General features: G+C 43.6%; 1 protein-coding gene across 1 annotated transcript in view; it reads right to left on the bottom strand.

Moving 5' to 3' along the window:
- The window catches only part of LOC121570176 (thiamin pyrophosphokinase 1-like), a 57,466-nt gene extending 41,578 nt beyond the window's left edge, over positions 1 to 15,888 (bottom strand). Inside the window, exons 1-5 of the mRNA XM_045221574.1 lie at positions 15,860 to 15,888; positions 15,653 to 15,783; positions 14,436 to 14,505; positions 13,842 to 13,916; positions 10,600 to 10,693 (exon numbers count right to left, since the gene is read on the bottom strand). Coding sequence (XP_045077509.1) covers positions 10,600 to 10,693; positions 13,842 to 13,916; positions 14,436 to 14,505; positions 15,653 to 15,783; positions 15,860 to 15,888 — 399 coding nt within the window. The remainder of the gene's footprint in view (positions 1 to 10,599; positions 10,694 to 13,841; positions 13,917 to 14,435; positions 14,506 to 15,652; positions 15,784 to 15,859) is intronic.
- Positions 15,889 to 16,973: the final 1,085 nt, after the last annotated feature.

Here is a 16,973-nt window from a genome sequence, read left to right on the forward strand (position 1 = left end):
TGGTCAATGACCTGAAGAGAGCTGGGACCACAGTCTAAAAGAAAACCATTAGTAACACACTACGCCGTCATGGATTAAAATCCTGCAGCGCACGCAAGGTCCCCCTGCTCAAGCCAGCGCATGTCCAGGCCCGTCTGAAGTTTGCCAATGACCATCTGGATGATCCAGAGGAGGAATGGGAGAAGGTAATGTGGTCTGATGAGACAAAAATAGAGCTTTTTGGTCTAAACTCCACTCGCTGTGTTTGGAGGAAGAAGAAGGATGAGTACAACCCCAAGAAGACCATCCCAACCGTGAAGCATGGAGGTGGAAACATCATTCTTTGGGGAAGCTTTTCTGCAAAGGGGACAGGACGACAGCACCGTATTGAGGGGAGGATGGATGGGGCCATGTATCGCGAGATCTTGGCCAAAACCTCCTTCCCTCAGTAAGAGCATTGAAGGTGGGTCGTGACTGGGTCTTCCAGCATGACAACGACCCGAAACACACAGCCAGGGCAACTAAGGAGTGGCAAGAAGCATCTCAAGGTCCTGGAGTGGCCTAGCCAGTCTCCAGACCTGAACCCAATAGAAAATCTTTGGAGGGAGCTGAAAGTCCGTATTGCCCAGCGACAGCCCTGAAACCTGAAGGATCTGGAGAAGGTCTGTATGGAGGAGTGGGCCAAAATCCCTGCTGCAGTGTGTGCAAACCTGGTCAAGACCTACAGGAAACGTATGATCTCTGTAATTGCAAACAAAGGTTTCTGTACCAAATATTAAGTTCTGCTTTTCTGATGTATCAAATACTTTGTCATGCAATAAAATGCAAATTAATTACTTAAAAATCATACAATGTGATTTTCTGGATTTTTGTTTTAGATTCCGTCTCTCACAGTTGAAGTGTACCTATGATAAAAATTACAGACCTCTACATGCTTTGTAAGTAGGAAAACCTGCAAAATTGGCAGTGTATCAAATACTTGATCTCCCCACTGTATATATATATACATAGTTGAAGTCGGAAGTTTACAAACACCTTAGCCAAATACATTTAAACTTAGTTTTTCACAATTCCTGACATTTAATCCTAGTAAAGATTCCCTGTCTTAGGTCAGTTAGGATCACCACTTTATTTTAAGAATGTGAAATGTCAGAATAATAGTAGAGAGAATGATTTATTTCAGCTTTTATTTCTTTGACTTCGGATTGAAACACACAGACACTCACATATTTATCTTTACCAGCCTTTGTCAGAACCTCTCACCCATAATGTTCAGTTAAAAACGTCACAGTTAAACCTGATAATTACAATTAGCACTTCACTGACAGAACACACACACAGACAGGAGGAGAGATGACACATGAATGCACAGACACACAGAGACACAGAGAGAGAGAGAGAGAGAGAGAGAGAGTCAGAATGAGCTTCCAGAATAACTCTGGATCTAATACTGTTGTAGTGCTGGCTGGTTAGAAGCCAATTACCACCTACTGTACATAATAACACTATGAAAAGAAATCGAATCTGCTATACCCGTGAAATTTGAGTTGTGTATATACATAAATTATATGTACAGTTGAAGTCGGAAGTTTACATACACCTTAGCCAAATACATTTAAACTCAGTTTTTCACAATTCCTGACATTTAATCCTAGTAAAAATTCCCTGTCTTAGGTCAGTTAGGATCGCCACTTTATTTTAAGAATGTGAAATATCAGAATAATAGTAGAGAGAATTATTTATTTCAGCTTTTATTTCTTTCATCACATTCCCAGTGGGTCAGAAGTTTACATACACTCAATTAGTATTTGGTAGCATTGCCTTTAAATTGTTTAACTTGGGTCAAATGTTTCGGGTAGCCTTCCACAAGCTTCCCAAAATAAGTTGGGTACATTTTGGCCCATTCCTCCTGACAGAGCTGGTGTAACTGAGTCAGGTTTGTAGGCCTCCTTGCTCGCACATGCTTTTTCAGTTCTGCCCACACATTTCCTATAGGATTGAGGTCAGGGCTTTGTGATGGCCACTCCAATACCTTGACTTTGTTGTCCTTAAGCCATTTTTCCACAACTTTGGAAGTATGCTTGGGGTCATTGTCCATTTGCAAGATCCATTTGCGACCAAGCTTTAACTTCCTGACTGAAGTCTTGAGATGTTGCTTCAATATGTCCACATCATTTTCCTTCCTCATGATGCCATCTATTTTGTGAAGTGCACCAGTCCCTCCTGCAGCAAAGCACCCCCACAGCATGATGCTGCCACCCCCGTGCTTCACGGTTGGGATGGTGTTCTTTGGCTTGCAAGACCCCCCTTTTTCCTCCAAACATAATGATGGTCATTATGGCAAAACAGTTCTATTTTTCTTTCATCAAACAAGAGGACATTTCTCCAAAAAGTACGATCTTTGTCCCCATGTGCAGTTGCAAACCGTAGTCTGACTTTTTTATGGCGGTTTTAGAGCAGTGGCTTCTTCCTTGCTGAGCGGCCTTTCAGGTTATGTCGATATAGGACTCGTTTTACTGTGGATATAGATACTTATAGATACATAATGTACCTGTTTCCTCCAGCATCTTCACAAGGTCCTTTGCTGTTGTTCTGGGATTGATTTGCACTTTTCGCACCAAAGTACGTTCATCTCTAGGAGACAGAACACGTCTCCTTCCTGAGCGGTATGACGGCTGCGTGGTCCCATGGTGTTTATACTTGCGTACTATTGTTTGTACAGATGAACGTGGTAACTTCAGGCGTTTGGAAATTGCTCCCAAGGATGAACCAGACATGTGGAGGTCTACCATTTTTTGGCTGATTTCTTTTGATTTTCCCATGATGTCAAGCAAAGAGGCACTGAGTTGGAAGGTAGGCCTTGAAATACATCCACAGGTACACCTACAATTGACTCAAATTATGTCAATTAGCCTATCAGAAGCTTCTAAAGCCATGACATCATTTTCTGGAATTTTCTAAGCTGTTTAAAGGCACAGTCAACGTAGTGTATGTAAACTTCTGACCCACTGGAATTGTGATACAGTGAAATAATCTGTCTGTAAATAATTGTTGGAAAAATTACTTGTGTTATGCACAAAGTAGATGTCCTAACCGACTTGCCAAAACTACAGTTTGTTAACAAGAAATTTGTGGAGTGGTTGAAAAACGAGTTTTAATGACTCCAACCTAAATGTATGTAAACTTCCGACTTCAACTGTACATATATATATATTCAGGAAATAAACATGCTGTACTAGTTCATGCTCTCGATGTAATTGCAAACCATAGGGCGGCAGGTAGCCTAGCGGTTAAGAGCTTTTTGGCCCGAGCCGACTAGTTGAAAAATATGTCGATGTGCCCTTGAGCAAGGCACTTAACCATAATTGCTCCTGTAAGTCGCTCTGGATAAGAGCGTCTGCTAAATGATTCAAATGCAAAATAAATTATAAGCACAAACACTACCATACTGGCTGACACTCCACGGCACTTTGACCATGATTAAGGTATGATAATGACTTAGAGACAGTGATAGGCTTTGGCCACAAATAAACAGATTTAGAAATGTGATTATTGAGGTAAAATCCACATCTGTCAAACACCCACACACAACAGAGAACAGCTTTAGAAAAACACTTTTCTCTTATAAGGCTGCACGCACACCAAACTGCTTTAGAAAATAATTGATCTTATCGTCTGAATGACAGTGTTCTGTAAACAAGCGTTGCCGAGCTATGGTCCTTGGAGACAGAGAAAGATTATAAAATAGAAAGAAAGTATTATGTTAAATCTTTACGTTGCAACTTCAGCACCTTTAACCACAGCCTAGAATAAGACAAACAAACTTGTGCCAGCACAGACAGATAACACAAATGGAAACAGGACAAACCAATGGAATAGCCTATATTATACAACTTATGTAACCTCCAAAGAAGTACTGACTGTAAGTCGCTTTGGATAAAAGCGTCTGCTAAATGGCGTATTATTATTATTATTACTAGCCTGATCCCAGATCTGCATGTGCTTTAGCCAACCTGTCTGACTGCTGTTGTCATGGTTGATGTACAGATTTGAGACCAGGCTACTAAAGTACATTACGCAGCATTACCTACTTTAGCCTCTACAAATCTACAGACAGTGCTCTGTCTCTCACTATTAAGAGACTTCAATATCATACAAATAATCAGGGGTGCAACTTTCACTGGGGACGGGGGGGAACATGAGCCCCCACATTCTGAAATTGCATATTTGTCCCCCCCAGTGTTGTCATTGCACTGTGATACACAACCCGCTCCCGTGTGCTTTAGGACCATGCAGACTTCTCAGAGCGGTCAGGTAGGTCGTTTTCAGGTTTCAGCCTGCAGAATTTAGAACCACACGGACACGGACAGGCTGTGTGAAGGCAACGCTTCTGAAAGGCTGGCGTATAGGACCAGCACGGGAGAGATGAACAGAGGCAGCTAGTGTTGGTGTAGCGCTTTTTCTCCGATTTGTTAATGCAAGCAGAGCAGAAACTGGCTACTATTTCATAAATCCAAGATGGCGTAGTAGTGCGGTTGTGTATTGTGTTGTGTTGTGTCCTCGTGTAAATAGCCAGTTTTTTTGTTGTTTTTTGTCTTTTATTCGTATATATTTCTCTATCTCACATTCCATCCTCTAACTAAATATACTTTCCTGCAACCCGCCTCACCCAATGTGGAACGGATTCTATTATTTCTTTATTTTTCTCAAGAACCTACGGCTGAAACTAGCCAGCTAGCCAGCTAACTAGCTACTTGCTATTAGCCACCGTTAGCGGTCTTTACCACTGTCCGTGGCCTGCACTACCTACCAGCCAGCTCTAGCCTGGACAATTATCGGCCTGCACAGCGTGCTATCGACCCAGAGCATATCGGATTTTCTGCCGGAATCACTGGACTTTAACACCGGACCATCACAACTAGCTAGCTGCAACCGAATGGCTGTTGTTAGCTAATATCCACTTCCCGACGTACCAGTTAGCCTTGAGCTAGCCTCGAGCCAGGCCCATCTCCCAGCTATCTACCTCTCTGTCAACCGGACGGGAACTCCTAGTGTCGACACGGAGCCCCGCCGATCCATCACGTCTGGTCTGCCGACGTAATCGTCTGATGTGGTTTCAACAGGCTTCCCGTTGTGACGACCACGAAGATCGATCTGCTAGCCCCGGCCCGCTAGCACGTGCAATCAACAGCCGTGCCTCCTGCTCGCCTGTGCTGTAGCAGCCTACGATCTGCTCTCGGACTTACTTAGTGCTGTTCACTGGACCTTATGATCACTCAACTACACAGCTAATGCCTGCTGGACTGTTCCTTTACACAGTACCCCATCCTGTTTATCTGTTTAGCCTCAGCCCAAACTTTCGTTGCCATTACCAGTTATCTTAGCCCTCTCTAATAACACCTGTGATTACGCAATCATGTTGTAGTTCGGAATGGAAATTCATGAATTTTTGGTGGCCTTCCTAAGCCAAGATTCAGACACTGCTAGAACATCAGGGTTGGCAGAGGGTGCCTCTCTCCCATGTCAATATGCTTAGCCTATTGCTGTTTGGGTTAGTTCTTATTATACAATTTCACTGTAGAGCCCCAAGTTCAGCTCAACCAGCCTCAGAGAGCTCCTTTGTCCCACCCCCCATATGCTCAATCGGTACCTCCAGTGATGCTATCTCTTTCATAGTTACCCAATGCTTAGGTGTACCTCCACTGTACTCATATCCTTCCATATCCTTGTCTGTACATAATGCCCTGAATCTATTCTACAACGCCCAGAAATCTGCCCCCTTTCTCTGTACCCAACGCACTAGAAGACCAGTTCTTAAAGCCTTTAGCCGTATCCTTATTCTATTCCTCCTCTGTTCCTCTGATGGTGTAGAGGTTAACCCAGGCCCTGTAGCCCCCAGTATCACTCCTACTCCCCAGGCGCTATCATTTGTTGACTTCTGTAACCGTAAAAGCCTTGGTTTCTTGCATATTAACATCAGAAGTCTCCTCCACAAGTTTGAGTTATTCACTGCGTTAGCACACTCTGCCAACCCTGATGTTCTAGCAGTGTCTGAATCTTGGCTTAGGAAGGCCACCAAAAATTCATGAATTTCCATTCCGAACTACAACATTTTCAGTCTAGATAGAACTGCAAAAGGGGGCGGGGTTGCAATCTACTGTAGAGAAAGCCTGCAGAGCTGTATCATACTATCCAGGTCTGTGCCCAAACAGTTTGAGCTTCTACTTCTAAAAAATCCACCTTTCCAGAAATAACTCTCACACTGTTGCCGCTTGCTACAGACCCCCCTCAGCCCCCAGTTGTGCCCTGGACACCATATGTGAATTGCTTGCCCCCCATCTATCCTCAGAGTTCGTACTGCTTGGTGACCTAAACTGGGATATGCTTAACACCCCGGCCGTCCTACAATCTAAACTAGATGCCCTCAATCTCACACAAATTATCAAGGAACCTACCAGGTACAACCCTAAATCCGTAAACATGGGCACCCTCATAGATATCATCCTGACTAACTTACCCTCTAAATACACCTCCACTGTCTTCAACCAGGATCTCAGCGATCACTGCCTCATTGCCTGCGTCCGTAATGGGTCCGCGGTCAAACGTCCACCCCTCATCACTGTCAAACGCTCCCTAAAACACTTTCTAATTGACCTGGCCGGGTATCCTGGATGGATATTGACCTCATTCCGTCAGTAGAGGATGCCTGGATGTTCTTCAAAAGTGCTTTCCTCTCCATCTTAAATAAGCATGCCCCATTCAAAAAATTCAAACTAAGAACAGATATAGCCCCTGGTTCACCCCAGACCTGACTGCCCTTGACCAGCACAAAAACATACTGTGGCGTACTGCATTAGCATCAAACAGCCCTCGCGATATGCAACTTTTCAGGGAAGTCAGGAACCAATATACACAATCAGTTAGGAAAACAAAGGCTAGCTTTTTCAAACAGAAATTTGCATCCTGTAGCAACTCCAAAAAGTTTTTGGACACTGTTAAGTCCATGGAGAATGAGAGCACCTCCTCTCAGCTACCAACTGCACTGAGGCTAGGAAACACTGTCACCACCGATAAATCTACGATAATCGAGAATTTCAATAAGCATTTTCCTACGCCTGGCCATGCTTTACACCTGGCTACCCCTACCCCGGCCACCAGCTCTGCACCCTCCGCTGCAACCTGCCCATGCCCCTGCTGATTTTGTACGTTTGCCCACTGACAAAGACATGATCAGTCTATAATTGTAATGGTAGGTTTATTTGAACAGTGAGAGACAGAATAACAACAAAAAAATCCAGAAAAAAGCATGTCAAAAGTGTTAGAAATTGATTTGCATTTTAATGAGGGAAATAAGTATTTGACCCCTCTGCAAAACATGACTTAGTACTTGGTGACAAAACCCTTGTTGGCAATCAGGTCAGACGTTTGTTGTAGTTGGCCACCAGGTTTGCACACATCTCAGGAGGGGTTTTGTTCCACTCCTCTTTGCAGATCTTCTCCAAGTCATTAAGGTTTCGAGGCTGACGTTTGGCAACTCGAACCTTCAGCTCCCTCCACAGATTTTCTACTGGCTAGGCCACTCCAGGAACTTAATGTGCTTCTTCTTGAGGCACTCCTTTGTTGCCTTGGCCGTGTGTTTTGGGTCATTGTCATGCTGGAATTCCCATCCACAACCCATTTTCAATGCCCTGGCTGAGGGAAGGAGGTTCTCACCCAAGATTTGACGGTACATGGCCCCGTCCATCGGCCCTTTGATGCGGTGAAGTTGTCCTGTCCCCTTAGCAGAAAAACACCCCCAAAGCATACCTCCTCCTCCAAACACGGCGAGTTGAGTTGATGCCAAAGAGCTCGATTTTGGTCTCATCTGACCACAACACTTTCACCCAGTTCTCCTCTTAATCATTCATATGTTCATTGGCAAACTTCAGACGGCCCTGTATATGTGCTTTCTTGAGCAGGATTTCAGTCCTTCACGGCGTAGTGTGTTACCAATTGTTTTCTTGGTGACTATGGTCCCAGCTGCCTTGAGATTATTGACAAGATCCTCCCGTGTAGTTCTGGGCTGATTCCTCACCGTTCTCATGATCATTGCAACTCCACAAGGTGAGATCATACATGGAGCCCCAGGCCGAGGGAGATTGACAGTTCTTTTGTGTTTCTTCCATTTGCGAATAATCGCACCAACTGTTGTCACCTTCTCACCAAGCTGCTTGGCGATGGTCTTGTAGCCCATTCCAGCCTTGTATAGGTCTACAATCTTGTCCCTGACATCCCTGGAGAGCTCTTTGTTCTTGGCCATGGTGGAGAGTTTGGAATCTGATTGATTGATTGCTTCTGTGGACAGGTGTCTTTTATACAGGTAACAAAACTGAGATTAGGAGCACTCCCTTTAAGAGTGTGCTCCTAATCTCAGCTCGATACCTGTATAAAAGACACCTGGGAGCCAGAAATCTTTCTGATTGAGAGGGGGTCAAATACTTATTTCCCTCATTAAAATGCAAATCAATTTATAACATTTTTGAAATGGGTTTTTCTGGATTTTTTTGTTGTTATTCTGTCTCTCACTGTTCAAATAAACCTACCTAATTATAGACTGATCATTTCTTTGTCAGTGGGCAAACGTACAAAATCAGCAGGGGATCAAATACTTTTTCCCCCTCACTGTATATCCATCCTGCCCTTCCAAGTATTTGAAAGCCTAGTTAACAAACAGATCACCGACCATTTCGAATCCCACCGTACCTTCTTCGCTATGCAATCTGGTTTCCGAGCTGGTCATGGGTGCACCTCAGCCACGCTCAAGGTCCTAAACAATATAATAACCGCAATCGATAATAGACAGTACTGTGCAGCCGTCTTAATCGACCTGGCCAAGGCTTTTGACTCTGTCAATCACCGCATTCTTATTGGCAGACTAAATAGCCTTGGTTTCTCAAATGCCTGCCTCGCCTGGTTCACCATCTACTTCTCAGATAGAGTTCAACACCTCCTTTGGCCGCCATTCCTTCCAGTTCTATGCTGCAAATGACTGGAACGAACTGCAAAAATCTCTGAAGCTGGAGACACTTATCTCCCTCACTAACTTTAAGCATCAGTTGTCAGAGCAGCTTACTGATCACTGCACCTGTACACAGCCCATCTGTAATTAGCCCACCCAACTACCCCATATTGTTATTTACATTGTTATTTATTTTGCTCATTTGCACCCCAGTATCTCTATTTGCACATCATCTTCTGCACATCTAGCATTCCAGTGTTAATATTAAATTGTAATTATTTTGCACTATGGCCAATTTATTGCCTTACCTCCATAACTTACTACATTTGCACACACTGTATATAGATTTTCTATTGTGTTATTGACTGTACGTTTTGTTTTTGTTTATTCCATATGTAACTCTGTGTTACTATAACTCATATGTAGCTATATTGTGTGGAAGTAAAAATAGCTCTATAGTACTATTAGACCTATGATATGAATTCCACTGAACAAAAATATAGTTCAGTCTTATCAATCAATTAAACATATTTAATAATGATCTCTTACCTAGCTTGAAGACTGTGGGCTAAATAGAGATGGCTAGAAGGGCCATCGGTCATATTAGATTGTGTAGAAATGCAGGAAATTAGCTTTAGATTACCCAGAAAATGGGTGGACCCCCAGACCCCCTGCCAAATTATGTCCCCCCCCCCCCCCACTTCTAAAACCATAAAAGCACCCCTGCAAATAATAATGCTCTGTCTGATGATATTCTGGCATTGAGAATGTGATAATGTTATACTGTGATACTGTTATAATGTGATAATGTGATAATTTCATGATGACTATCAGAGTGAAATGATGTAAATGTAAATGATGAATGTAATGACGATCATTAGTCTAATTCCCATAAATCTGGCTGGCTGGAAACCTGCCAGACATGGACTGTTACAGTACATCATGGTTACTCACTATACTGTCTGTCTTTTTCATCGTAGTCTTACTCAGTCTTTCAACACTGCTACAGGTTATTTGTATATCTTCGGGACAGGGAGGTTAGATAATACTCAAGAGAAGAACAAACAGAAGGTTAAAAGGGATGTTTTGGCACAACGCTCAGAGTTAGAGGATAGATGGTCTGATTCTGTCTCAGTGATTAACTAGACAGACTGTTTGAGGACACTGGTTCACTGGCTGAGTGACAGTTCATCAGGGACCCCTGTGTGTGTGTGTGTGTGTGTGTGTGTGTGTGTGTGTGTGTGTGTGTGTGTGTGTGTGTGTGTGTGTGTGTGTGTGTGTGTGTGTGTGTGTGTGTGTGTGTGTGTGTGTGTGTGTGTGTGTGTGTGTGTGTGTGTGTGTGTGTGTGTCTGTGTGTGTGTGTGTGTGTGTGTGTGTCTGTGTGTGTGTGTGTGTCTGTCTGTGTGTGTGTGTCTGTGTGTCTGTGTCTGTGGGTGTCTCTCAACTGTCAGAGAGGATGTGTGTTTGTCCGAGTGTTATTCTCCCCAAGTCCCTCACTGCACACATGGACATTTCACTCTTACCCACCATCAGACACACACACAGAAACAGTGACAAACAGAAAGGTGTATATAACCTGACAGAGAGGAAGGAGAGGGGAGGGAGAGGAGGAGGAGGATTACCTGAAGCGGTTGTCTCTTGATCTCATCCACCATGATGGCCAGGCATTTAGTGAAGTCAGTCAGCTCCTGATCTGATCTCTCTGTTAACTGACACGTCTAGAGGGAGAGAGATAGACAGACAGATACAGAGGCAGGCAAAAATAGCAAAAATCCCTCCTCTTTATTCAGTGAATAATGTAAGTCTCTGAGCTGTCTCAAACACACACACACTACGTTCCAGTGAATGCCCTTAAAAGGTAGTTCGTTCCAGGTGAGTTCCCGCTCGCAACAGGAATAACACAGCCTTTCTTCTATTCATTTCTTTCACCGCCCGCTCCATCTTATGCCCCCTCCATCCCCTGAATAATACCTCTATCCCTCCCTGCTCTCTCTTTCATTTATGTAGAGATATGCACATCTCCTGAAACACCTCAAAGTCCCTAGATGTCTTACACAATTCTCTAAGATGAACATTACCATAGCTTGCGATTCTCTCTGAGTAACATTTGAATAAAACCAACCCTATTCTCTCTAACATTACCATAACATTATGCAGGGAGATCCTGGAAAGCCATGTGATTTTATTGGTTTTGATGTTAGTCTCTCTACTTACTGATTGTTCAGGTCTAAATCAGTCTCTGATTAGAAGGAAAATATGACTGTGGGTCTTATCGACCAGAGCGGTGTACCTCTAATACCATTACCATAATGGAGGGAATAATGGCTGATCAGTGTTAAACTGGTTCATTCTCCTGGAGGACAGAGAACACTGCTATTAACTGGTTCATTCTCCTGGAGGACAGAGAACACTGCTATTAACTGGTTCATTCTCCTGGAGGACAGAGAACACTGCTATTAACTGGTTCATTCTCCTGGAGGACAGAGAACACTGCTATTAACTGGTTCATTGTCCTGGAGGACAGAGAACACTGCTATTAACTGGTTCATTCTCCTGGAGGACAGAGAACACTGCTATTAACTGGTTCATTCTCCTGGAGGACAGAGAACACTGCTATTAACTGGTTCATTCTCCTGGAGGACAGAGAACACTGCTATTAACTGGTTCATTCTCCTGGAGGACAGAGAACACTGCTATTAACTGGTTCATTCTCCTGGAGGACAGAGAACACTGCTATTAACTGGTTCATTCTCCTGGAGGACAGAGAACACTGCTATTAACTGGTTCATTGTCCTGGAGGACAGAGAACACTGCTATTAACTGGTTCATTCTCCTGGAGGACAGACAACACTGCTATTAACTGGCTCATTCTCCTGGAGGACAGAGAACACTGCTATTAATTGGGTAATTCTACTGGAGGACAGAGAACACTGCTATTAACTGGTTCATTGTCCTGGAGGACAGAGAACACTGCTATTAACTGGTTCATTGTCCTGGAGGACAGAGAACACTGCTATTAACTGGTTCATTCTCCTGGAGGACAGACAACACTGCTATTAACTGGCTCATTCTCCTGGAGGACAGAGAACACTGCTATTAATTGGGTAATTCTACTGGAGGACAGAGAACACTGCTATTAACTGGTTCATTGTCCTGGAGGACAGAGAACACTGCTATTAACTGGTTCATTGTCCTGGAGGACAGAGAACACTGCTATTAACTGGTTCATTGTCCTGGAGGACAGAGAACACTGCTATTAACTGGTTCATTCTCCTGGAGGACAGAGAACACTGCAATTAACTGGTTCATTCTCCTGGAGGACAGACAACACTGCTATTAACTGATTCATTCTCCTGGAGGACAGAGAACACTGCTATTAACTGATTCATTCTACTGGAGGACAGAGAACACTGCTATTAAATGGTTAATTCTACTGGAGGACAGAGAACACTGCTATTAACTGATTAATTATCCTGGAGGACAGAGAACACTGCTATTAACTGGTTCATTGTCCTGGAGGACAGAGAACACTGCAATTAACTGGTTCATTCTCCTGGAGGACAGACAACACTGCTATTAACTGGTTAATTCTCCTGGGGGACAGAGAACACTGCTATTAACTGGTTCATTGTCCAGGAGGACAGAGTACACTGCTTTTAACTGGTTCATTCTCCTGGAGGACAGAGAACACTGCTATTAACTGGCTCATTCTCCTGGAGGACAGAGAACACTGCTATTAACTGGTTCATTCTCCTGGAGGACAGAGAACACTGCTATTAACTGGCTCATTCTACTGGAGGACAGAGAACACTGCTATTAACTGGCTCATTCTCCTGGAGGACAAATAACACTGCTATTAACTGGTTCATTGTCCTAGAGGACAGATAACACTGCTATTAACTGGTTCATTCTCCTGGAGGACAGAGAACACTGCTATTAACTGGTTCATTGTCCTGGAGGACAGAGAACACTGCTATTAACTGGTTCATTCTCCTGGAGGACAGAGAACACTGCTATTAACTGGTTCATTGTCCTGGAGGACAGAGAACACTGCTATTAACTGGTTCATTGTCCTGGAGGACAGAGAACACTGCTATTAACTGGTTCATTCTCCTGGAGGACAGAGAACATGCTATTAACTGGCTCATTCTCCTGGAGGACAGAGAACACCGCTATTAACTGGTTCATTCTACTGAAGGACAGAGAACACTGCTATTAACTGGTTCATTCTACTGGAGGACAGAGAACACTGCTATTAACTGGGTCATCATAGCTGAGTCATCATGGCTGGGTCATCATAGCTGGGTCATCATGGCTGGGTCATCATGGCTGAGTCATCATAGCTGAGTCATCATAGCTGGGTCATCATGGCTGGGTCATCATAGCTGAGTCATCATGGCTGGGTCATCATAGCTGAGTCATTATGGCTGGGTCATCATGGCTGAGTCATCATGGCTGAGTCATCATGGCTGGGTCATCATAGCTGAGTCATTATGGCTGGGTCATCATGGCTGGGTCAACATAGCTGAGTCATCATGGCTGGGTCATCATAGCTGAGTCATCATGGCTGGGTCATTATGGCTGAGTCATCATAGCTGGGTCATCATGGCTGGGTCATCATGGCTGGGTCATCATGGCTGGGTCATTATAGCTGAGTCATCATGGCTGGGTCATCATGGCTTGGTGCCTACTCTTTTCTCAGACTCTCAGGGTGTCATCTGCATCTCAAACAGTAAACACTTATGTACCCTGGGCTCTGATCACAATCGTACACAGAGAGAGAGAGTCATCATACCACATCAGTGTGTGTGTGTGTGTGTGTGTGTGTGTGTGTGTGTGTGTGTGTGTGTGTGTGTGTCACCTATCCTTCTCTGTGTAGAATGCTTTGACCTCTGCAGTAATAGAATCAAAGTCCCCACTGATGTAGTCTGGGAGAAAACTAGATGAGAGACAGAATAAGAAAAGGAAGGAAGAGACAGAGAGGACAGATTGGTCATGTGTCCGTCTTTAGAGAGGACAGATTGGTCATGTGTCCGTCTTTAGAGAGGACAGATTGGTCATGTGTCCGTCTTTAGAGAGGACAGATTGGTCATGTGTCCGTCTTTAGAGAGGACAGATTGGTCATGTGTCCGTCTTTAGAGAGGACAGATTGGTCATGTGTCCGTCTTTAGAGAGGACAGATTGGTCATGTGTCCGTCTTTAGAGAGGACAGATTGGTCATGTGTCCGTCTTTAGAGAGGACAGATTGGTCATGTGTCCATCTTTAGAGAGGACAGATTGGTCATGTGTCCGTCTTTAGAGAGGACAGATTGGTCATGTGTCCATCTTTAGAGAGGACAGATTGGTCATGTGTCCATCTTTAGAGAGGACAGATTGGTCATGTGTCCATCTATAGAGAGGACAGATTGGTCATGTGTCCATCTTTAGAGAGGAGAAATGCTCCACGCACTACTTCTACCTGTCTCGTTGTCCAGCGGTGATGACATACAGCTGGTTGGCTTCCCCATCTGCACACGCCCGCAGGAGATCTACAGAGAGAGAGAGACCTTCATTAGCTGAAACAGGTGGTTGAATCTGGCTAAGATTAATCTTTGAGTATTTGCCTGTTTTGTGTGCAAACAATTTTGAGCTTTTATTTACCATTGCTCCCAAACATAATGCAAGTGTAACAATAGCTGTTGTTTTTTACCAAACAATTTATTTCACCCAAAACCAAAATATGCGGTTCCCCAGTTGCCACTTTTAAATGGTATTCATGTTTTTTTGGAATTTGAAGCATACCGTTTGCAAACTTCACAACTTCTTAATGCTATACATATTGAACAGCAGGCTTTCAGAAGTCTGTTTTTGTGTCGTGAGGAAAGACTTCAAAGGAGCAACAGAAGCATTCTCTAAGCACCTTGTTTAATACAACTAATGCATTCAGCAGAGAGAGAGAGAGACATTCTGTTTTAAACAAGCGTGTGTGTCACAAGAGAGGTGTGTACTAGCAAACACATTGCGATAAAGAATGTACAGCGCCCTTCTCTAAATGAACTTTCCAACTCAAGAACAGCTTCAAAAGATCCCCCCAAACAAACAGCTCTGTTTGTGTAGAACTGGAACAACAGCAAGTACACCCCCAGTAGCACTCCAAGACGAGGGTTGGCTTAGAGACAGCCAATACCATATCAGTACACACCTAATGCCGTCTTATCTTTAGGATACATTTCATTTCCTTTGATTAATAATAGCGATGGGCACCATTATAGAAATTCTATAGCAATATTGGTTGCATTTTGTGATACGATATCGATAAATATTGAAATAAAACTCCCCCACTACAACTATTTCAATGTTCACTTTGCTGTTCAATCCCACAGCTCTGTGGAGTCCACAACTGCTTGCTGATTGGCTAAAGGGCCAGGTGTGAATGTTCTGGAAGCCAACCACTCTGAATTCAACAGGAAGCCCATCTACCTCTGATGGGCCATCAGAAGGCCAATTAAGTATGCTGACTTGATAGCCTGTACGAAGGGTTTTGTGGAACGTCATGTATGCTTAGGGTTAGAGTTACATTCACAAGCTAAGAGGAAAGATAAATAGATATCATGATATACCTTGCTCAATGATATCGGTATCATAAAGAATTATAGATATTGGTACCCACCACTAATAAATGGAAAATATTAATACCTTTACTCCAGTGTGTGTGCAGGTAGTCTTTTTCCAAAGGCTGGTTGAGAATGATCAGACATATTTTCTGTGTGCCTGGTGAAAGACAGAAAGACAGAGAGAGAGAGTAGGGAGGGAGATCGAGAGCTTTACTTTCATTTGTTACACAATACCAGATCTAGTCTGAAACTGAAATGATGGTTTACCCTCAGGTGATTTTAATATTACATTTCGACCCTTAGGTCTTCCTCAGGCATCCATATTCCAGGTGGGGGTGGAATAGCTTCTTAGCAAAGAGCAATTTCTCAAGCCAGAATTTAGCTAGGACTGTCTGGGATAGAGGTCTTCACGGGTCCACCCGAACCCGATTACCCAGGGCCGACCAGGTCGGGTCCGAAATTCTTTAGTTGATGGTCACAGGTCTCTGGTATGTATAATTAAAACTGATTTGCAGGTGAGGACCCGTACGGACACGAAAGCGACTGCTGCAGTAGAGAGAGAGAGATTGTCTCATTTATGAAGCTGCGGCTTTTCATGAGAGAGGCGCGTGTAGCTTGTTTTTGTCAGCCAATCACAAGTCAAAGCGGCACTAGCCTCTGGCTCTGTGTGTGTCGTGGCAAGCAAGTTAGGAGATCAATGGAAGATGGAATTAAAATGACGGAATGAAAAGTTAAATGAGAAAGATATGTTTCAACGACCAAGAGCCAACAGGTAGGCTGATACTTAATACTTTGGAGTCATGTAGGATGGGGGAAAGCGCTTTGATTAGCCAACCCAGCTAACTAGCTTTTCTTCTTGTTTTTTTTTTTGCAGTCAAAACAGGTACTATGTAATAAGATTCGACGATAAATAACCTAGCTTTGGCAGCTAGAAGTTAGTAACTAGTGCGAGTCGGCTTGATTTCTGCTGTCTCTCTCCTCCTCTTCGCGCCACTCAGCAGGCCCCTCCCCCTGCTAGCTCCATTTCTCTCTCTCTCTCTCTCTCTCTCTCTCTCTCTCTCTCTCAAATCAAATCAAATCAAATCAAATTTTATTGGTCACATGCGCCGAATACAACAAGTGCAGACATTACAGTGAAATGCTTACTTACAGCCCTTAACCAACAGTGCGTTTATTTTAAACAAAAAAAGTAAGAATAAAACAACAACAAAAAAAAAAAAGTGTTGAGAAAAACAAAGAGCAGAAGTAAAATAAAGTGACAGTAGGGAGGCTATATATACAGGGGGGTAACGGTGCAGAGTCAATGTGCGGGGGCACCGGCTAGTTGAGGTAGTTGAGGTAATATGTACATGTGGGTAGAGTTAAAGTGACTATGCATAAATACTTAACAGAGTAGCAGCAGC

Source organism: Coregonus clupeaformis, chromosome 7 (genome assembly GCF_020615455.1).
Source record: "Coregonus clupeaformis isolate EN_2021a chromosome 7, ASM2061545v1, whole genome shotgun sequence".
In the NCBI taxonomy this organism is placed as follows: domain Eukaryota; kingdom Metazoa; phylum Chordata; class Actinopteri; order Salmoniformes; family Salmonidae; genus Coregonus; species Coregonus clupeaformis.